Genomic DNA, 23,307 nt, shown 5'->3' with positions numbered 1-23,307 from the left:
TCCAAATAACAATTTAAAAAGTAAACCATTATAGGTTAAAGTACGGCCTTAAAGCCTGGTAAGATCAAATATAAATACCTGATTTAAAGGAATATCTACATAAGGAGCTGGCGGTAGAAATTCTTTAGATTCATATTTACATCTTATCCATCTTTCTTTTTCTTCTCTGAAATACAAAATTGAAGTCATCTATACTGTTCACATGTATATTTAAACATTTAAATGTTGACACAAAATCATTTTTAACTGAACATTTGAAAACAAGATTGAAATGACATACATTATAAAGTTTTACATTAAAACATATATTTCCATCTTTTGCATTTGTAGCTGCTATCAAATAGGCAGAACATGGTGACATAAGTCAAAGTTCCACTTTTCCAATAAAATGGTTGGATTATTGAGACCCCAATTGTACCTTTCCATAGATTCACCTGATAGTTGCAGTGGCAAACAATTCTGCCAAGTTTTAAAGTTTTCTGTCACTGGCCACACAGTAGTTGTGTGCACAAGGTGTCATTGTTACATAACTCTAAAATATGCTTTTTTGGTGTAGATGTTTACTATCATTACAGTATTGTAACCTCAACTCATTATTGTTTTCCATTATCAACACCAACACAATTATTGACATTGGCACTGACCTTGATGAGGATGGTGGGACTTTAGGTCGACCTTTTATATTGGCCTCCCAAACACTGTTTGCTGTACTGTTCCCTATGGACAGCATTACTCTCTGAAGATCAGGTCTGCAAAACAAAACAACTTCACAAGTGTATCTCCCACAAAGTCAGAAAATTTAAATCACTATCTTAAACTGATCAATTAATAGTAAAAACCAAATAAACTTTTAATTTGTGAAGTATTTTTCTTAGATCTTTTTACTTGGTATATATTTATTTAATGTATTTTTTTCTCAAACTGTTCAGAACACAGCAAATTAATTATATCTACCAATAATAAAAAAAGTTCTCTAGGAAAGATCTACTTTACATTAATATTAACCAGTTTAACATTTACTTTTTAAAAGAATACAAATTACATATAATTTCCTTATTTTAGTCGATGAGTTGCTTCTCAGTTATGTATACCTCACATTTCTTTTATTCGTACAGCATAATAATACTTACGGCCATTCATCTAAATCTAAAGATCTAACTCTAGATAAATGTGTTCCCAAATTTCTGTGGATCCCTGAGCATTCTATACAGATTAAAGTTCCCAAATTAAGACTAGACCAATCTGGGTCTGAAAGAAAAAAACCAGCAATGAATTCACATATTAGTAGTAAGATTGGGGAAATATCTGATATTTAATATGTGATATTTTCATAATGTTTAATAATTGTATGAACTGGGTTATTGGTGATTTGTCAGTATTTGAATTTTTCAACAAAAAAAAGGAAACTTAAGTTCTTTCAATACTGAACAAGTGTGCACATGCTGAAATTACTCACTTGCTAATTTTGTTTGTATCATAATTGAATAATATTAATGAGGTCAAGGTCAGATAAATCCTGCCAGACTTATGTAAATTATAAAAATAAATTATGTCTTTGAGCTGATAAACAAAACAATGTCATCCAATCAGAAGACACATTACATGCAAAGTCAAATTATATGACAATAAAAAGTCCCATCTTCAGGGGAAATCATATCAGAAAATTTTCCAAATAAACTCACAAACAAAAAAATTCCAAATGAAAAATTGATAAAAAAACCTTCTTTTTATTCAATTATCACAACAACAGTGTACACATTACTTATATGATTTAAAAAAACTTAAGAATAGTGTGCAATACTGCAATATGTTAAAAATTTTCATTTGGAAACTTTCAAATAAAAATTCTATTTATAGGAAATTTATAGGCTTCTACTGCTGTCGTCTTTATAAACCTCATTCTAATCAAGCAAAGAATATCCAAGTTATCATTTGTTAGTTTTCGGATACACAAGACATATAGAGAGAGGGACAGAAGCAAGGACAGATAAACAAAATATCTTTGTATTCTCAATTATGTTGGGTAGTATATAAAGCTTTCAGGGTGATCCGGCTATATCAAAGAAGAAACAATGTTTAGCATTCAACTTCATTTGTTACAAACACAGCATTAACCATTTCCATGCAAAAAAGAGATATAAGAAGATGTGGTATGAGTGCCAATGAGACAACTCTCTCACACAAGTCACAATTTGTAAGAAAAAAACATTATAGGTCAAAGTATGGTCTTCAACATGGAGCCTTTGTTCACACAGAACAGCAAGCTGTAAAGGGCCCAATGTCTTAATATATACCTGATTTCTTACGAACGTAATTCAACAAATGTTATAGCCATTCTAAACAATAAAAGCTGTTGATGAATATTCATCAAAAGCTACCAAAGATTATTCCAAAATAAAAATGGAAAATCCAATTTATTCCTCTTTATATAAATTTGCCTTGTCTCTGTTTTAGAGTGTAAGAACACAGTACAATTTAAATCTATGGTTCATTTATTTTAATTCTGTAGCAAATTGTTTGTTTTACCCCACAGCAAAATATCTTAAACAACCAGTATAATCAACATGTGCAGGTGTTTCAATCAATGTATTATTTATTATAATAAAACACATTAAAATAACTTAAAGTTGGTAAAAGAATTCATATACTAAAATTCAAGGGAGGTAACCATTTTTAATATTTTGACTCTAGCAAAAAAAAAGAACTATTACTTAGAATTCCCAATATAGATACTTGAAATAAAAATACAACTTGTAATTTGTACTTACTGGGTGTCCCACAGTCAGCACAGACCTGATTTCCACGCACCCCCCGAATCGTCTGTACACCAGCAGGATCAATTGTTAAATGTTTCTTGGATTTACTACTTTCGTTACCCTGTAGGCAGTTGAGTATTTGCTGTTCTATTGCATTTACCCATTCATCACGTTCCTAAAATAAAAATCATTGGAGTTATAAACATTTTATTGTTAAAAGGCATATACAATTAATGCTTTATAAGACCGTAAATCATATAATAACAAGATTTAATGCTAAATAAGACCTTATATCATATGACAACTCAACTAATGGCTAAATAAAATTCTAAAGCAAATAATTATAATAAATGCTAATAAAATGCTAAACAACACCATAAAGCATTTGAAAACTAAAATAAATGCTAAAAAAACATCCTTAGGCATATTATAACTAGAATGATTGCTAATTAACGCCCTAAGGCATGCATATATTATATGCATATTCTGGACAAGACAATTTAAATGAGTTATAAATATATCCATCTCTTTACCAGATTTCTATTCTTCAATTTCTATTGTGCTGGCTCACAAACTAACAGTTTGAGGTTACATTATTCTGACTATATTCAAAATATATTGTTTGTTGGAGCCAGTTCTTAATATTTCATGTTCTAAAAAGCAAATGATTACATAGAATTTTGTAGTTATCTTATCTAAGAATCTATATAGTTAAAGTACTTACATTGCAATCAGTAGCTTCAAAATGCCATTGCTTATTTTCTAATGAGATAATCATAAATTCATAGCCATCTGAATCTGAAAAATAATATCAAATAAGTTTTTCATTATAGATTAAAATAAAAAAAAAAATAGTGTATTATTTGGTGAATGTTCAAGTCCCATGTATTGAATGTGCTTATTTCTAATTCATACAGCAAAATGTATATGAAACAAGACTAAATACTGAAAATTTACCTTTTACAACAGAATTAACTGTTTACACAGAAGATGTATCACATATGTAGCTTTGTTAGTATAATGCAAATATTGACATTAAAATAGCAATACATTATTACACATTTATCCCCAACATTTATTTTGAAATGGTCTGGCTTTTGTTATCAAACCGTAAGAATTTTGATTGGATGAAAAGATTATATCTACAATTTTATCTGTTTACAAGTTTGCTTATAAAAAAAAAAAAAAAACCCACATTTTGACCCCATCAAAATACAATTCAATCTTGACAGAATAACTATCAGATACTTTTAAATCCTTTCTTTTTTACCTTCACCATCTCCAGGACCAAAATTTTTAATACCACCACTTTTCGCTCTCCGATGACGTTTCTTTACATTGGGTGTCTCTATTTTTGAACCCACACTGCTACCATTGACACCCAGCTTCAAACTATCACCATTTGGAATAACTAAAAAATAATCAAAACTTATAGATAAAATTGAGAATGGAAATGGGGAAGGTGTCAAAGAGACAACAACCCGACCATAGAGCAGATGCATAGATTTGGTTTAATGAGTTGCTGACTACAAAAAACACAAATAGAAATGGGTTAATCAACACAAATACACCCTCAATGTGATGATACAGTGCAACCTCAGTGTGACAAACCCAGTTGTGTCAAGACTTAGTAAATATGAGTAAACAAGTATTGTTTTAGTACACTCACAGTAAAATGAATATGCATTCAGCCTGATATGTCAAATTCCAAGTACAAGAAGATTGAGAAGGAAAACTATTTTTGATAAACTGATTCAATATTGAGATCGTATGACTTCATTAAGCATCACTGAGTTTCCTTTATCAATATCATGTCAATTCCATTTATTTACATAAAAATCTGAATGTCATGTTAACTTATTGTCAACTCCTTTCATTATTGACCATGCAGACATTTTTTTTGTGAACACATTTTACCCAAGATAATTACAGAATGAATTAATAGACCAAGCAGAGAAAATCAGCGAGAGATAAAGGAAAAAATAACGACAACCTCAATAAATAGCACCAAAGGAGGAAGTTTAATCTATATATATATTTTTAGGAGTTGTTTCATGCTTGTATTGTCAACCTAGAATTTAAAGGTGGAACTTTTGAAGACTATTTTTAATATTCCAATCAATCTGAATCTGAAAATACAAGAGTGACAATACAAGGTACATTATTGTCTGGGAAAATATGGTGTTACCTTTGACTTGGATAAGTCAAATGGTCATGATGTGACCTTTGACTTCAACTGTATATACACATATTATAAAGAAATTATGACATACTTTTATTGTTAATCTTGTATAGTTCATCTATATTCCTAGTTGCATGCATTTTCTAATATAATGGCCATTACCTATATAGTAAATTGATAACTCATAATAACTGGATAACTCAATTGGATGGATAGATGGATGGATGAATTAAATTAATATAAAGAGAAGAAAATGTTGATATGATATAACTTATTTATTATGAACCCTGCTTTTTTTCTAGGCAACAAACTCTTAGCAGGAATTTGAACAGTTAAAGTCTGCAGAGAGACTATCAACCTAAAAAGACACATAGCTCTGTCCAACAACTAGTCTCTGCTCCAACTCCTTAATGCAGCATGCTCATGTAAAAAGCAAAGTCAATGACCCTATGACTCTCAAAGACATCCAAGATCGAATTATTCCCCCCCCCATATTTTTAATAATTGGACTGTCTTAAAAGTATTTTTAGACATCAATTACTTTGCTTAACCTTCAATAAAACTTATAAAGCTATTACACAAGTTTTCATAAACAAGAGATTGCACCCTGGGAATTCATGTTCTTTTTCTTCTTATTCTTGTTTCTGTATTATACTGATAAATAGTCTTCTCTCTTTTGTTGGCAGTCAACTTTATTATATTTTTACACTGACAGCAGCAGAGACTGGTTTTGCTAATTCCTTTACATTCTTTAATTAATACTAAACAAGAAACCTGCAACATGTAAAACACACCTTGTGGCTGAGTAAAATTGTTATCAGAGTTTGAAGAATGACGTTGTCTAACTACATCAAAGCCTGTTAACTGTACATTCTCTTTATCTTTGTTTGATTTTCCTGTAAATAAATATGTTCAGGTGTCACACAAATACACAACATGCATCTAAAAAACTAAAATACTGACCAAAAAACAAAACACAATAATGTTAGTCAGAATGCACAATGTTCATGTATAAATCAAAAGGGATATTTCTGGTCATAATATTTGAGCTTATTCACTACAGTAATATACATCTGTCCACAACTGTCATTTGAAAGTTTGAATCTATTTCACAGATTTATAGAAATTAAACAGTATAACACTTTTCATCTTGTTGAGTTTTGTATGGGCATCACAAGTATAATCTCAAAACCAGATGCTCCGCAGGGCGTAGCTTTATACGACCGCAGAGGTTGAACCCTGAACGGTTGGGGCAAGTATGGACACAACATTCAAGCTGGATTCCGCTCTAAATTTGGATTGTGATTAAATAGTTGACACAGCATAGGTTTCTGACACAGAATGAATTTATTCAAATGAACTTAAAATTTTTGTTTTCTCTTAGAGCAATTCACTATGCTGTTGAATATTAATCCTCTCAAAAAAATGTTTGAAGAAATTTTCTTTTTATTTATGAAATTTCAAATGAGAAAAATTGAACCCAATTTTTTAATCACATCCCCCTTTCCCTTATTCCAAAACTAATTTCAATTAAAATATTCTAATGGAGTTTGCAACAATTACTACTCATTTAAATACATCATAAAATATTAAGATGTAAAAAAACTGCTTGTTATCACTGAATGGTAAAGATTATTTAAATTTATCAGTTGGTAGTAAAAAGTGAATATACATTGTATATTGTATATAACAAAGATTTAAGTTGATTCTGGACAAAGAAAGATAACTCCAATTAAAAAAAATTCTTGCAGATATTTCTTGCTTACTATACTGGACAAAGAAAGATAACTCTTATTTAAAAAAAAATTTGCAATTTCACAATATTGTGAAATTAGATATTTCTTGCCATTGCACAATACTGTGCAATTGAAAAGACTTGCTATTGCACAATACTTAATATAATAATTTTAGATCCTGATTTGGACCAACTTGAAAACTGGGCCCATAATCAAAAATCTAAGTACATGTTTAGATTCAGCATATCAAAGAGGCCCAAGAATTTAATTTTTGTTAAAATCAAACTTAGTTTAATTTTGGACCCTTTGCACTTTAATTTAGACCAATTTTAAAACTGGACCAAAAATTAAGAATCTACATACACTGTTAGATTTGGCATATCAAAGAACCCCAATTATTCAATTTTTGATGAAATCAAACAATGTTTAATTTTGGACCTCGATTTGGGCCAACTTGAAAACTGGGCCAATAATCAAAAATCTAAGTACATTTTTAGATTCAGCATATCAAAGAACCCGAAGGTTTCAATTTTTGTTAAAATCAAACTAAGTTTAATTTTGGACCCTTTGGACCTTAATGTAGACCAATTTGAAAACGGGACCAAAAATTAAGAACCTACATACACAGTTAGATTCGGCATATTAAAGAACCCCAATTATTCAATTTTGATGAAATCAAACAAAGTTAAATTTTGGACCCTTTGGGCCCCTTTTTCCTTAACTGTTGGGACCAAAACTCCCAAAATCAATACCAACCTTCCTTTTGTGGTCATAAACATTGTGTTTAAATTTCATTGATTTCTATTTACTTTAACTAAAGTTATTGTGCGAAAACCAAGAATAATGCTTATTTGGGCCCTTTTGTGGCCCCTAATTCCTAAACTGTTGAAACCAAAACTCCCAAAATCAATCCCAGCCTTTCTTTTGTGGTCATAAACCTTGTGTCAAAATTTCATAGATTTCTATTAACTTAAACTAAAGTTATAGTGCGAAAACCAAGAAAATGCTTATTTGGGCCCTTTTTGGCCCCTAATTCCTAAAATGTTGGGACCAAAACTCCCAAAATCAATACCAGCCTTTCTTTTATGGTCATAAACCTTGTGTCAAAATTTCATAGATTTCTATTAACTTAAACTAAAGTTATAGTGCGAAAACCAAGAAAATGCTTATTTGGGCCCTTTTTGGCCCCTAATTCCTAAAATGTTGGGACCAAAACTCCCAAAATCAATACCAGCCTTTCTTTTATGGTCATAAACCTTGTGTTAAAATTTCATAGATTTCTATTCACTTTTACTAAAGTTAGAGTGCGAAAACTAAAAGTATTCGGACGACGACGACGACGACGACGACGACGCCAACGTGATAGCAATATACGACGAAAATTTTTTCAAAATTTGCGGTCGTATAAAAATTAATAATCTGCTAGCTGACTGTAAAAAGGTTGAAGACAAGGTTAGATAATTGACCTACAGTTTATATAGTATATGAGAAACAAAAATAATTGCCATTCAAGGTTAAGAGGTCAATTTACATAGTTGTAGATATTATTTTGATGGTAGTTTTTGCTTCATACCGTTCACATAGGTTTATTTATTTAAAGCAGTAGCCACTATTACTTAGGGATCAAAAATCAAGATTCATTTTTTTCAATTGATTCCCTTAGGAACTGTCAGACAAAGTTTGGTAACATTACATCCAGGGGTTTCAGAGAAGAAGTCTTTTAAAATAAAATGTGACTACAGACAACAGATCAGGGAGCCAAGTGTTTTTCAAAAATTCACACAGTGCAACCAGCTTGGAGATCTGAAAATGATTTAATTCATCAGAAAGCATCATTTAGGGTGATATCTCCTATAAAGAGTGGTAGGATAGCTTGATCCAGAGCTAGTTGGAAACTCTTTCATTTCCATTTTAAAATTCATTAGATTGACCCACTTTTTTGGAAAAAGCACAACATAAAAAGGCAAGATGCAAAAATGGCAGACTCATGCATTAGTTTCAGAGGAGGTGATGACAGGCAAAAGGAAAACAAATACAATAAAGAGATCATGACTAATATTTATCCTAGTTTAATAAAATTTTCTTCTGGCCCTTCTCTTCTAAACAACACAATAGTGATTATTTTGTCAACCCTTTATGCAAACATAGAGACCACAAAAGCATGACAAAACATTTAACTTTTACAATATGATTCGTTCACCTTTTATACTTCCATTTGCCTCTTGGTTTGGGTGCTGAGCTGGATAATTTGGGATGGTTTTTGTTGTCCTTGGTCGTAATCCAGGAATTTTTACTGTGGTATGCATCAATGTTATCTCTTTCTTATGAATATCATCCATATAATCCTGTGAATACAATTTGTAAAACAATCTAAATCAATGTTATTTGTCAGTTAAAAGGTGTAATCTATCAATTATCAAGTTTTTGGCCTACTGACACACTGTCAAATATCAGCTTAGTCACAATAGGAACATTTTGTGGAGTGAGTGAAATGAACAAGTTCGAAAAGGCTTTATGTTTTGTCTGACAGCTCATATTTTACATTATAATTATGATGAAAATTATACAAATGGTTTTTCAGATTGTACTTGGTGGTAACATGATAGAAACAATAGTTTTACAAGCCATGAGCAGGTGTGTTGTTAAGTTTTGGTTAAACTTATTAATGTCTGGTTAAACTTAATGTTGACTTTAAAGTCTGTCAGAGCAGGTCAAGCAGTATACAACTGAATAGCTGATTAGAGTGACACTGACACACAGAAGGCTCAGTCACATAACTTCAGTGGAAAGTTTTAATGACCTGATTAACCAAACCTGCTTACATTTCAATAATCATAAACAGAATCATAGTTTGACATAGATTAAAACATTATTGTATGCGCTAAAAAAAAAAGCCTATGGTGATGATTTTCTTCATCAAAGAGCACAACTTTTTGATTTTGTATTTGACTGATATTTTTTTTAATTGTATAAATTAAACGTTAAACGTCTTAAAAAAATGGTTTATTTATACACTTATATAAAGTATGTTCCCTATTGGAATTTTAAAAACAAGGATATTTTTACATATTTTGACATCAGATTTTTATTTCTACTATTACTTCTGAATTTGAATTGCACAGAGTAATAGCGGTAAAATTTACCATTGGTATACATGGTATAAATGTTCACATGATAAATGTTCACTTTACAATAAAAAAGTACAATGTACTAACTTTCAAGTAAAATGTGACCAAACTTATATAAACCCAAACTTTAACCTAATACAGGACGAGTGGATGGAATAAAAGGATGGATAGATGCATAATCTGGAAAACATATGTCATAGTGGAGCATAAAAATCAAATCCTCCCTTCAAAAAGAAACTAAGAAATATTTAACTTTAAAATCAATGCATAGTAAATCATAAATAACTACTGACTAAAATCTTGTCAAACAAGAAGTGCTTATGAAGGAGATATATTTTTGAAGTGCAGTATCATATCTTACATGAAGACTTGGGTGATAAGACAATTTTCCATCATCACTCAGTGTAACATATTTCTTTTTCCATTCCTTGTTTAAGCCATGACTCTTCTTATATAAGTAACCCTAAAAAAATAAACATTTTTATTAGATTTAAAAACTATCAGCAACAATTCTTTCATAAATGTAACAATGGTTTAGTTTCTCATGTTATACATATATGACTGTATTTCTAACCATATTACCATATATTTTCTATCTAAAGGGTTTTCAAACAGATAAATTGTATTGCTGAAGATTTCTACACTAGCTTAAATTAGAACCGTCCCCCTTTCCACATATCATACCTTCATTGAAAAGAATTAAGTTTGATATCAGACAACTGTAGATCTGTATGATTTATATCATGTGTTTACTGTAAACCAACTTATTTTTGCCAGCGACTTATTTTCGCGAGTAGAAAAATAACGCGAATATACATCGTCGCGAAAATGTAAAACTAGGTCTTTCCTTATTAAACTACATCATTTAAATTTGAAAATTGTGAAATTAAATAGCGGCGAAGTGTACTATAAAGGGTAAAATGTGAAATATAGTATACATGAAAATAAGTTGGTTTACAGTATTTCTCTCTGTAGTTTTATTATTGTATCCACTTCATTACCTTAGCTTGCTTTTTGAAGTATCACTTTGCTACATAATCTTGCACGTAGAAACCACACACTTTTGAAAATTGAAAATAGCTTTAGAACCTTCCTTTTCAATGTGTTACATAAACATATACACTATAATCTTTCTAATGAATTTCGAAGCTACAGTATTTGTTAAAGTACATTTAATTATATGTGTAATCTTCTTAACTAGAAATGCAACATACTTGTTTCAATGGAATAGCTCTACCACTACCAACTTTCTGTCCTTCTTCTGAAACTTTCTTTTCTTCTTCTTTTCCTTTTGGCTGTAACATCAATGGAAATATTTTACAAAACTTGAAAATAAATGCAATATTTTTTCAAACATTTTTGCTATAAGAAACATTCAGGCAAATTTTGGTAATGTTCTGTCCCCAATAAGTTCAGGAAAAGACTTTTTTACTGTTTACAACAACGGACAAGTGAGCAAAAGCTAACTTCAGGTGTGCTAAAAATTAGCGAAAGGAGCATCTTTTAAGGTATACAATTTTTTGTTGGCAGTTTTTAAATCGTGTAGTACAAAAAATGTACTGATTATGCTAGTTATTAGGTTTTTGCAAGTTCATCCCATCCATAATAATTTTTAAAGATAGTAGACAAGCACTCGAAAATAAGTACATGTAAAACAAAAATATCATTTAAGGGCCTCGATCCTTCAAGTACATGTAAAACAAAAATATCATTTAAGGGCAATTACTCGATCCTTTAAGTACAGTAGTCGTCCAATGGTACTAATCATATTAGCATTTTTTTATATCTTGTATAGCTTTTTAAAATCAATACCTATCTAATATTGTTTTGGATACACACAAACATTTGAAATAAGTTAACTAGAGGCTTTAGAGAGCCTGTGTCGCTCACCTAGGTCTATGTGTTTCTTCAACAAAGGACTCTAACAGTGTGGAGTATAATAAAAGGGAAATCACTCCAATAAGGAGTCGTCATATGATGTCTGTCAATTTTAAGTTAAGATATTGTCTTGCTATTCATTGTGCCTTTTAAAGTTTCATTTCTCTATTATAGTTTTAAAAACAATAGGAAAACATGAGGAAAAAAAAGTAAAAGTCATCATCTTAGGGCAATAACTCCTATAAAAAGTCTGACAGTTTCAGTTTCTGTTTTCTAAATGTTCCTGTTATTCATAAAAGTTATCTGTTCAGATGTTGTGGTGAAATTACAAAATCAAATTACTGCTATTTTTACAAAAGTTTATTTATGTTTTTTTTCACTACTTACATTCTCATGGAAGTCAGATTTTATTGGTGGAGGAAGCAAGTGTACCTGGAGAGAACCACCAACCTTCAGCATGTAAACTGACATTCCTAGTCAATTGAGATTGAGAGAACCACCAACCTTCAGCATGTAAACTGACATTCCTAGTCAATTGAGATTGAGAGAACCACCAACCTTCAGCATGTAAACTGACATTCCTAGTCAATTGAGATTGAGAGAACCACCAACCTTCAGCATGTAAACTGACATTCCTAGTCAATTGAGATTGAGAGAACCACCAACCTTCAGCATGTAAACTGACATTCCTAGTCAATTGAGATTGAGAGAACCACCAACCTTCAGCATGTAAACTGACATTCCTAGTCAATTGAGATTGAGAGAACCACCAACCTTCAGCATGTAAACTGACATTCCTAGTCAATTGAGATTGAGAGAACCACCAATCTTCAGCATGTAAACTGACATTCCTAGTCAATTGAGATTGAGAGAACCACCAACCTTCAGCATGTAAACTGACATTTCTAGTCAATTGAGATTGAGAGAACCACCAACCTTCAGCATGTAAACTGACATTCCTAGTCAATTGAGATTGAGAGAACCACCAACCTTCAGCATGTAAACTGACATTCCTAGTCAATTGAGATTGAGAGAACCACCAACCTTCAGCATGTAAACTGACATTCCTAGTCAATTGAGATTGAGAGAACCACCAACCTTCAGCATGTAAACTGACATTCCTAGTCAATTGAGATTGAGAGAACCACCAACCTTCAGCATGTAAACTGACATTCCTAGTCAATTGAGATTGAGAGAACCACCAACCTTCAGCATGTAAACTGACATTCCTAGTCAATTGAGATTGAGAGAACCACCAACCTTCAGCATGAAAACTGACATTCCTAGTCAATTGAGATTGTATCAAACATTCATGTGCACATAATTTAGAAAAAATAGAATTATCATATATTTGTTCTCTTATGAAAAAATAGCTATTTATTTCTTCTGTGCAAATACAAAACCAAAACAAAACATGGAAGCTTGTGACTTATCTGCAATTACTGCTGTCAAATGTAAAAGTGTACTGATGACTGTACAGACAATTCTTTAAGAGACCAAGATGACTGACAGAAACTATATATAGCCCTTCTACTTTATACCTTGAGATATAACTGAAAATGTAATCAATTACAATTGTACCCGATCAAAAATTTAAGTGAGAAAAATTACAGCCTGATTAATGTACTAAACACTAAATAAAATACGGGATATAAACTTTTATTGCAATCAATTAAGGATTTTTGTATTTCTGATAATTCATGCAGTACACTGTTTGTAGCTATCTATTATGTTTATCTGTTTGAGGTAATGAGTAAACTAAGAGTAGTCAATCATCGTCATAATTGGAGGTGTTATTCAATTGTTTGGTCATATTAGAGCTTTGAAAAATCTGGTATTGTTGATATTTTTGCCTTTAGAGTCATATGAAATGAGTAACTGGTGAAAAAAAGACATATTTACACTTGTATGCAAATTTGTCCGCCATTACGTAAAATCACACAGGTTCCCATAATCGTTGACATCATAATTTAAAATATTTGACGTCACAATTTAAAAGTGATTGTTGCTTGACGTCAAAAGGTGATTTGGAGTCGATCTAAGGTCATTCAGAGGCAAGATACAGTTAAATACCAAAAGTGTAAATACGTTTATAATGTTTACCTAATTCTTTAACCAATGCATGTATATATCATAAACTTAGTCTTCTGTGCACGATTTTATCATTTTTTATGCAACAAAATTTCTCTTGGTATGTCATGAAGTGAAAATATGTCAGCTAATGATTTGTCATGTTTTGAAGCCATAGTTTACCAATTGTCATCTTAGTAAACAATCAACAAAGAAGTATGGATAAATGAGCATGTGTATAGCAATCACTGGATTTTTAGGTCACATTGAGTTCACTGCATATGGAAAACATATCAGCGAATTGTTTACTGGAAGCCAATTAAATTAAAAGTAAATTCATTCTATATTTTAACAAAAATTTAATGATAAAAACTAGCCATTTAGTTATAAAAAACATATGCATCATATTTTTTTAATTTGAAGTTTCATATGACTTAAACAGATTCAACCTTTCTAATATAGTTGTTGGGTTGTCAAAAATCATCTTTTAAGGGCAATAACAAACACAAGAAGTAGTAAGTAGTACTATAAGAATCATTCACTCAAGTTTGGTTGAAATTGGCTTAGTAGTTTCAGATATAAAAGATCTTTGAAAATGTGTGTGAAAGACACAGTATTGGATAGTAACATTTTTTGGATATGGCTATATATATATATATGTAAGGGGTCTTCCAATTGTTTCAGTTGTTTTGGCATTTATATGTATTTTGAACCCATTCATTCATGCCAAGTATTTGTTTATTTCATTGTTCATCCAGTAAGATTTAAGGAGGTTATTTGTAGACACTATAAAGGGGAAAATATATACAAGTACACATGAAACAAATTATTAATATAAAGGAATGACAAGGAATTGTAACTACTTCCATGCCGTATAATCAACAACCAACATGAACATGCAGATTTTCATGCTATTTAGACAAAGATAAGAGTAGTATGCTACATAATATTTGTAGGTGGATTTAGAAGCTTCTGCCAAGGTTTTAACATAAAATGCCTAGATAAGAAGCTACTTGTTTTAAGGAGGCTCGAGGGTATAAAAATTTCAGAAAAAAATTAAACATTTGTTTTTTGTTACAAATTTTATTTGTTACCTTTTGTAGTTGTTACTTTATCATATGGTACACAAATCATTCAAAACAATATATTCGTTGTTGTCTCAGATGACTTTTAAAATTTATAAATCATCGAAAAAGTTCCAAATTATCTCCCTTTGGTGAAAAAAATGCCATTTTTTGGCTTTAAAATTGAAATATCTTTTTCAACTCATCGGTGACCTATATTTTCTAATATGATTTCCATATAAGCTGTACTTAAACTAAATTATTGTAAAATTTGAGCGATTTCTGTAATAAATTTCTTTTTTTATTTCAAAATTAATTTTATTTTTCCTATTACTTCAACAGAAAAAAATAAATTTGACAAAAATGTATGCTTCTTTCGAAGGCGATTGTGAGCGCAAATGAACGGTGACCCCACTTTTTTATTTTAATTTTCCATTAACTATAAGATAAAGTTCATTTGTAGAAAAATATAGAGAAATCCTATATAAATAATGTAGACCCGCGAACCCCCTTAACCTGTTATTTTAGTTAAAACCTCCCTGACATGATGACCTTTTATTCCTTAATTTTATAACATCAAAAGAAGTTTTCAACTGTCAGTTTTTATGCAATGCCACCTTTCTTTGTTGCAAATCTTTACCAGAGTTGTACATGAACTTTCTGGTGTGAAGGGTATCCATTCTTTGGTTTTTCTTCTGGTCTGTATTGGTGTTTTTGGTAACATTGTGTAATTGCCAGAATTATTTTTATTCAGATAATAGCATTTATAGATTGTATATTCCTGAGTTTTGTTGTTGTAAGAAACAATTCCCTCCATGCATAATAAATTTTAAGAATTTCCTTAAAACTAAGTGAACTGGTGAAAATTCAAATTAATACACATTAAACTGAATTATATATGATTGGCAAATAAATGATTAAAATCTTCTTAGGACAAAACAAATAAATGGGGACACAGATGATGCCCGACTTGCATATCATATAAAGTTATGAAGGGACATAACTGATGAACTGTAAAAAGTGACACTACCTAAACTTGTACTTGATCTGAGTTTTGAATAATAAGAATTGTGTATAAGTTTCATAACATTTTGTTGAAGCTAACATAAGTTAATTAATGGAAATGAAAAATTCCATTTGTAACCAGATGCTCCGCAGGGCGTAGCTTTATACGACCGCAGAGGTTGAACCCTAAACGGTTGGGGCAAGTATGGACACAACATTCAAGCTGGATTCAGCTCTAAATTTGGATTGTGATTTAATAGTTGACACAGCATAGGTTTCTGACACAGAATGAATGTGTTCTAATGAACTTAAAATTTTTGTTTTCTCTTAGAGCAATTCACTATGCTGTTGAATATTTATCCTCTCAAAAAAATGTTTGAAGAAATTTTCTTTTTATTTATGAAATTTTAAATGAGAAAAATTGAACCCAATTTTTTAATCACATCCCCCTTTCCCTTATTCCAAAACTAATCTCAATTAAAATATTCTAATGGAGTTTGCAACAATAACTACTCATTTAAATACATCATAAAATATTAAGATGTAAAAAAACTGCTTGTTATCACTGAATGGTAAAGATTATTATTTAAATTTATCAGTTGGTAGTAAAAAGTGAATATACATTGTATATTGTATATAACAAAGAATTAAGTTGATTCTGGACAAAGAAAGATAACTCCAATTAAAAAAAAATCTTGCAATAAGATATTTCTTGCTTACTATTCTGGACAAAGAAAGATAACTCTAATTAAAAAAAAATTTGCTATTTCACAATATTGTGAAATTAGATATTTCTTGCCATTGCACAATACTGTGCAATTGAAAAGACTTGCTATTGCACAATACTTAATATAATAATTTTTGATCCTGATTTGGACCAACTTGAAAACTGGGCCCATAATCAAAAATCTAAGTACATATTTAGATTCAGCATATCAAAGAGGCCCAAGAATTTAATTTTTGTTAAAATCAAACTTAGTTTAATTTTGGACCCTTTGGACCTTAATGTAGGCCAATTTGAAAACGGGACCAAAAATGAAGAATCTACATACACAGTTAGATTTGGCATATCAAAGAACCCCATTTATTCAATTTTTGTTGAAATCAAATAAAGTTTAATTTTGGACCCAGATTTGGACCAACTTGAAAACTGGGCCAATAATCAAGAATCTAAGTACATTTTTAGATTCAACATATCAAAGAACCCAACCGATTCATTTTTTGTCAAAATCAAACGAAGTTTAATTTTGGACCCTTTGGACCTTAATGTAGACCAATTTGAAAACGGGACCAAAAGTTAAGAATCTACATACACAGTTAGATTCGGCATATCAAAGAACCCCAATTATTCAATTTTGATGAAATCAAACAAAGTTTAATTTTGGACCCTTTGGGCCCCTTTTTCCTAAACTGTTGGGACCTAAACTCCCAAAATCAATACCAATCTTCCTTTTGTGGTCATAAACATTGTGTTTAAATTTCATTGATTTCTATTTACTTAAACTAAAGTTATTGTGCAAAAACCAAGAATAATGCTTATTTTGACCCTTTCTTGGCCCCTAATTCCTAAACTGTTTAAACCAAAACTCCCAAAATCAATCCCAACCTTTCTTTTGTGGTCATAAACCTTGTGTCAAAATTTCATAGATTTCTATTAACTTAAACTAAAGTTATAGTGCGAAAACCAAGAAAATGCTTATTTGGGCCCTTTTTGGCCCCTAATTCCTAAAATATTGGGACCAAAACTCCCAAAATCAATACCAACCTTCCTTTTATGGTTATAAACCTTGTGTTAAAATTTCATAGATTTCTATTCACTTTTACTAAAGTTAGAGTGCGAAAACTAAAAGTATTCGGACGACGACGACGACGACGCCGCCAACGTGATAGCAATATACGACGAAAATTTTTTTAAAATTTGCGGTCGTATAAAAAGTCTAGAACTATAGTGATGCCACCAAAATTCAAATTTAATTTGTGTTTTGTGGTAATAAGCATTTTGTATAAGTTTATAATATTAGGTTGAGGCAAAGTTAAGTTAGAGAAAGGAAACCAACTTTGAACATAGATGGACAAGGGCTTTCAGCAGGGGCATAACAAAAATATATTTAGAACAAGTGAAACTGCGAGCTACTGCTCACTGATGATACCCCCGCCGCAAGTGTAAAAATATGCAAGTGTTCGGTAAACAGGAAGTTGTCAAGTGATGAATCTGAAAACGCATCACACGGTATAGCTGACTTATATAAATCCTGAAACCAAATTTCAGAAATCCTTGTATTGTATTTCCTGAGAAAAATGTGACGAAAATTTTCAACTTGGCTATCATGTGTAAAATCATACAAGTTTTCGGTAAACAGGAAGTTGTCAAGTGATGAATCTGAAAACGCATCACACGGTATGGCTTACATATATAAATGTTGATACCAAATTACAGAAAAGGTGGATGTGTAGTTCCTGAGAAAAATGTGACGAAAGTTTCATGAGACGGACTGACTGATGGACGGACTGACGGACTGACTGACGGACTGACAGACAGAGGTAAAACTATACCCCCCCCCTTTTTTAAAGTGGGGGTATAATAAAGCGGGGGTATAATTATTTGAGATATCTATACTTCATTTCAAGGCTTAAATCAGAACTGATTTACTATTAACCACACTGTTTGAAATCCTCATTGGTAGTTAAGGTTGGTAAACACCCCCACTATAGAGGATGTAGAGCCAAAAGAACACATATGGGTCCACACAAATTGGCATTTAAGGGCAACAAATCCTTTAAGAAGTTGACTTCCTCCATCTGTTCATTCATTTTTAAATTATGACTTGCTGGACTTTTAAAGTTTCTATCTTATAAATCATGCACCATAATAGCCAACAAGACATGGGATAAGAAATCTCACCTGTTTTACTTCTCATTGAGTTCATGTTAAAGTCAATAAAATGAAGGTTTAAATACAAGTATCAAATAAACTTAACACTGACCTAAGAACAATGAAAATGAGGTCAAGGTCATACAAAGGAATGTTCACCTTACAATTATTCCATGCACTAAATATGCTTGGCCTATTGCTTGTAATATTGGAGAAATAGACCAAACTACAAAAACTTTACATTGTCCAATGAACCATGAAATTGAGGTCAAGGTCAGATGAAACATGAAACAACCCAGTCAAACATGAACACATCTTAATCATTCCATACAACCAATATATAATTGACCTACACAGCACTTGACCTCAATACTTTGATCACAGATCCATGAAATGAGGTAAAGGTCAGGTAAACTCAACCTACCAGGCATGTAGACCTTGCAAGGAACCCTTACTTAGGGACGACATCAAAAGTTCAATGAAGGATAAAAAACTTAATTCACAAAGTTTTTTCACTGACCCCTTCCCCCCCCCCCCCCCCCCCCCCCCCTTCTTTACTTAATTAGGGAAAAATTGATTGATCAATAGGTATATACGTAAAATCGATTTTGGAATAACAAAACTAGCAACAATGTTGAAAAATCTGCAATTTCAACAACACATGCGGACACAAACAAGATGGTAGTTTGGATTAATTTAGACCAGTAGTTTCAGAGGACAAGGTATGCGCATACCAAATATAGTTATCCTATAACTTTAAATAAGAGAGAATTTATCATTACAAAAAATCTGAACTTTTTTTTCAAGTGGTTACTGAACCATGAAAATGAGGTAAAGGACATTGGACATGTGACTGACAGAAACTTTGTAACATGAAGCATCTATATACAAAGTATGAAGCATACAGGTCTTCTACCTTCTAAAATATAAAGCTTTTAAGAAGTTAGCTAACACCGCCGCCGCCAGATCACTATCCCTATGTCCAGCTTTCTGCAACAAAAGTTGCAGGCTCGACAATACCGGTAAATGAAAAACAGTTGTGCTGGTTTCCATCTGACCATTGTTTCTTGTGTGAGCACATACTTTGCTAATCTTAAATGTACTCAAAATTTGATAGAATCTGTATAAATCAGGAAATTTTACAAAATATAGAAATTTTTCATGGTTTGTTTCAAAAGTAACTTGTTAAATGTGAAATTTATTATAATTTTCTTGTACCTTCTTTATCTAACTAGGACAAATTTAAGAATATATATGATGACTATTAAATTTCAAGTAATATTTGGGCCAATTAATTTACTTCCAGTAGTTACAGATAAAATGATCTTTTTAAAAGTCAACAGACAACAGACACCAAGTGATGTTAAAAGTAACATTAGCCCTTTGGTACAGGTTATTTTAAAAAAGGGTTAACAAATGGTCTGAAACAAAGGACAATCTTTTATATTATATGTCAAGCTGGAAATGATTCCTATATTTATTTTTACCTTTTCTTTCAATTATACTTGGATGTTCTTTCAAGCAAAAGAGCATAGCAAATCTTTGAATATGATTATATGAATATTTGCCTGCTCCAGCAACCAAACGAATAAAAAAAAACACACATGCAATCAACAATATAAAAATGTGGCATTTTCGTTAAACTGACAGCTGTAACCAAACCGTTTGCTTACATTATTAAACAAGTTGGATCTTCGTCTATTTTTCCGACTCTGGGTCGGTGTACTGCTTGGTGTTGGCAGATCTTTGGAATCAGATTTATCCTGCAAACATTGTATGTTTAAAAATCATGTCAGTAAAATAAATATCTAAATAGCTATTTACATCACAACATTCACTCTGAACAATGAAGATGAAATTGAACTTCCTAAAATTTCATAAACAAAAAAATGCTTTTCCAATTTTAATGGAATGCTTCATAAAGTGAAGAATGTTCACACAAAGCTTAAATCCTTAATTACTGGAAACTGTGATTCCTAGTTCCTGAGAAATATGTTACAATATTTGCATACATGGAACAGAATGTGTAAGATTATATAAGTATACACGGAACAGTATGTGTAACATTATATAAGTATACATGAAACAGTACGTGTAAGATTATATAAGTATACACGGAACAGTATGTGTAAGATTATATAAGTATACACGGAACAGTATGTGTAAGATTATATAAGTATACATGGAACAGTACGTGTAAGATTATATAAGTATACACGGAACAGTATGTGTAAGATTATATAAGTATACATGGAACAGTATGTGTAAGATTATATAAGTATACACGGAACAGTATGTGTAAGATTATATAATTATACACGGAACAGTATGTGTAAGATTATATAAGTATACACCGAACAGTATGTGTAAGATTATATAAGTATACACCAAACAGTATGTGTAAGATTATATAAATATACACAGAACAGTCTGTGTAAGATTATATAAGTATACATGGAACAGTATGTGTAAGATTATATAAGTATATACGGAACAGTATGTGGAAGATTATATAAGTATACACTTAATAACAGGAACTTGATGATAAAAGGTGCATTTTTATCACTGTAAAAGCACACTCACATGAAGCTTTTGAAAAATGTCAGTATTCCTTGACCAGTTGTTCCTTAGAAAATGATAACACATCTTTCATGGAATGGCATGATGGATGAATGCACAGACAGATGGATTGAAGAGGTAAACTAATACATGTATACCCATTCCCTCCTTTCTAACCAGGAGGAAAATAGTATCTATGTATTGACAAATATTTCTGCATAACAAATTACCTTCGTCAGTGTTAATCTCTTTTATCAAAATGGAAATTAAAAAATTGACACAGATGAACGGCAATTTGCTGTGCCTACATATTTTTTAATGTTATATTATTTCATCTTTAATTATTTTTAATTAGTACAGCTGCACAAATCTCGACATGATTTCAATTTTCCTGCTTGTGTGATTCTCTATTATCCAGTAAGTATTAAATTTGATGTTTGGTTGTTTTCCTTAGATTGAATTTTTTGTTAAATATGTTTTCTTTTTTTTCAAATATAGCATCTTTAAACAGAAACCACCTAAGGGACTGAATTGCTCATCTGTCAATAATTTAAAAAAAAAGCAAAAACTCATAAAAAATGTAGGGTGACCCAATGGTTTGTCTTGTAAAGCTAATCACTTCTGTAGTTCAGTTTGTACAAATTATCATAGTTTTAAACATAATAGGCAAACACATTTATAGAACTTGAATAGATGATCAATTTTGCTTTTTACAGTTTCTACCAATCTATAACAGTTTTCAAAATAAAGGACTATTCCTTTATGATCAGTTATCTTACTTCTTTGCATATTAGGTGTAGATAGTACCATTTTAAATTTTTTTGTCCCTGCCAATTTTTTGTATCTTATATCTTTTAATTTAGTTTCAAAAATTTAATTTTGAAGAAAAATAAATGACATTAGAACTTTCCTGCAAAAACTGTGGCAATCAATATAAGTTATTATGTTAGTTTTAGAGATGATCACTAAAATGGTTATCACAGAAGTTGACCCATTTACATTCTACATTTTATGAAACATATGGTATTGAATTTAATCAAATCAATTTATACTTCATTGTTCAGATCTGCTTGCAGAAATACATGTGTTACATAAATGGACAGGTTAATGCAACATGATACAACTACAGCATGTTAACAAGAGAGAAGAAGTGTGAGTAACTGTATTCAGAGTAAGAGTTGATACATTTTTGTGTTTGATTGAGTTAAATGCTGTAAGTAACAAAATAAATTTGCTGGACACATTTTTATCTTCGGTTCTATTCTAGTCATGCGAAAAAATCTTATGAAACTTTATTTATTCATCAAGTTATGATGTGATTTTTTTCTGTTTTCTTGCTGAAAAACAAAATCTTAAGCAAACAAAGAAACTTTCTCATGGGAAGAAAGCAATGAAAAAATAAATCATCAATTTGTTTGCAGACTACACCTTTTGAAGTTCTCTAAGGGACTGTCTCAAATATTTTGAGGATGGAACAATTCTAGTATGATTTACCAGATACTCAAAACACTATCATAAAACATGTGAAAGTTGGCACTGCCAACAGATGCTCTCCCAGAGAAGAACAGTTATTGAGATAAAACAAAAAAATATGACCAACTTATTATGTATATAGCCTGTCCTGTATTCTAAGGGTTCAAAATACTAGTATGCTAGAAAAAAAATATGGAAAATAAACAATTTTTACCAATTTTTAAATTGGATATATATGGTACAGTCCCTGAACCTGATTAACCAACTAAATAGCCTATAGCCTACAAAAACTGACAAATTCCAGAGATTTAAGTACAACTATCCTTAGCAAATATGTCCTTAATTTTGACCAACTGCTTAATAATCAATAGGATTCCTCCCTTTTTCTACTTTCAGCCTTATTTAAAAGATTTATCAAAATCTAATGAATTTACATCAAAACATCATGCAGAAACAACAAGTTACAATTAATAATATCTATATTTTTAGTAGCTGTGACTTTGATCATTGACCTCTTGACCTAAACTTAATTTGATTTTATCAATATCTTCCATGTATACAATTTTTATTTTGTTCCAAAGCTT

The 23,307-nt window shown here is 31.0% G+C and overlaps 1 protein-coding gene across 11 annotated transcripts in view; it reads right to left on the bottom strand.

The window, feature by feature from the left end:
• LOC134708049 (arf-GAP with GTPase, ANK repeat and PH domain-containing protein 1-like) overlaps window positions 1-23,307 on the bottom strand; it is a 100,734-nt gene that overhangs the window by 12,460 nt on the left and 64,967 nt on the right. For 6 of the 11 annotated variants that reach the window (XM_063568311.1, XM_063568314.1, XM_063568313.1 and 3 more), the window contains 11 exons: window positions 20,365-20,454; window positions 11,017-11,097; window positions 10,164-10,265; window positions 8,875-9,019; window positions 5,733-5,834; window positions 4,027-4,167; window positions 3,481-3,554; window positions 2,769-2,931; window positions 1,131-1,248; window positions 645-749; window positions 79-166 (listed from right to left, as the gene is read on the bottom strand). In XM_063568311.1, coding sequence (XP_063424381.1) covers window positions 79-166; window positions 645-749; window positions 1,131-1,248; window positions 2,769-2,931; window positions 3,481-3,554; window positions 4,027-4,167; window positions 5,733-5,834; window positions 8,875-9,019; window positions 10,164-10,265; window positions 11,017-11,097; window positions 20,365-20,454 — 1,209 coding nt within the window. The remainder of the gene's footprint in view (window positions 1-78; window positions 167-644; window positions 750-1,130; window positions 1,249-2,768; window positions 2,932-3,480; window positions 3,555-4,026; window positions 4,168-5,732; window positions 5,835-8,874; window positions 9,020-10,163; window positions 10,266-11,016; window positions 11,098-20,364; window positions 20,455-23,307) is intronic. The other 5 variants (XM_063568312.1, XM_063568316.1, XM_063568319.1 and 2 more) reach the window with 2 other exon arrangements.

This window comes from Mytilus trossulus, chromosome 2 (genome assembly GCF_036588685.1).
Source record: "Mytilus trossulus isolate FHL-02 chromosome 2, PNRI_Mtr1.1.1.hap1, whole genome shotgun sequence".
Taxonomy (NCBI): domain Eukaryota; kingdom Metazoa; phylum Mollusca; class Bivalvia; order Mytilida; family Mytilidae; genus Mytilus; species Mytilus trossulus.
The sequence above is the reverse complement of the archived record's forward strand: the minus strand, read 5'-3'. Positions and strand labels throughout refer to the sequence as shown.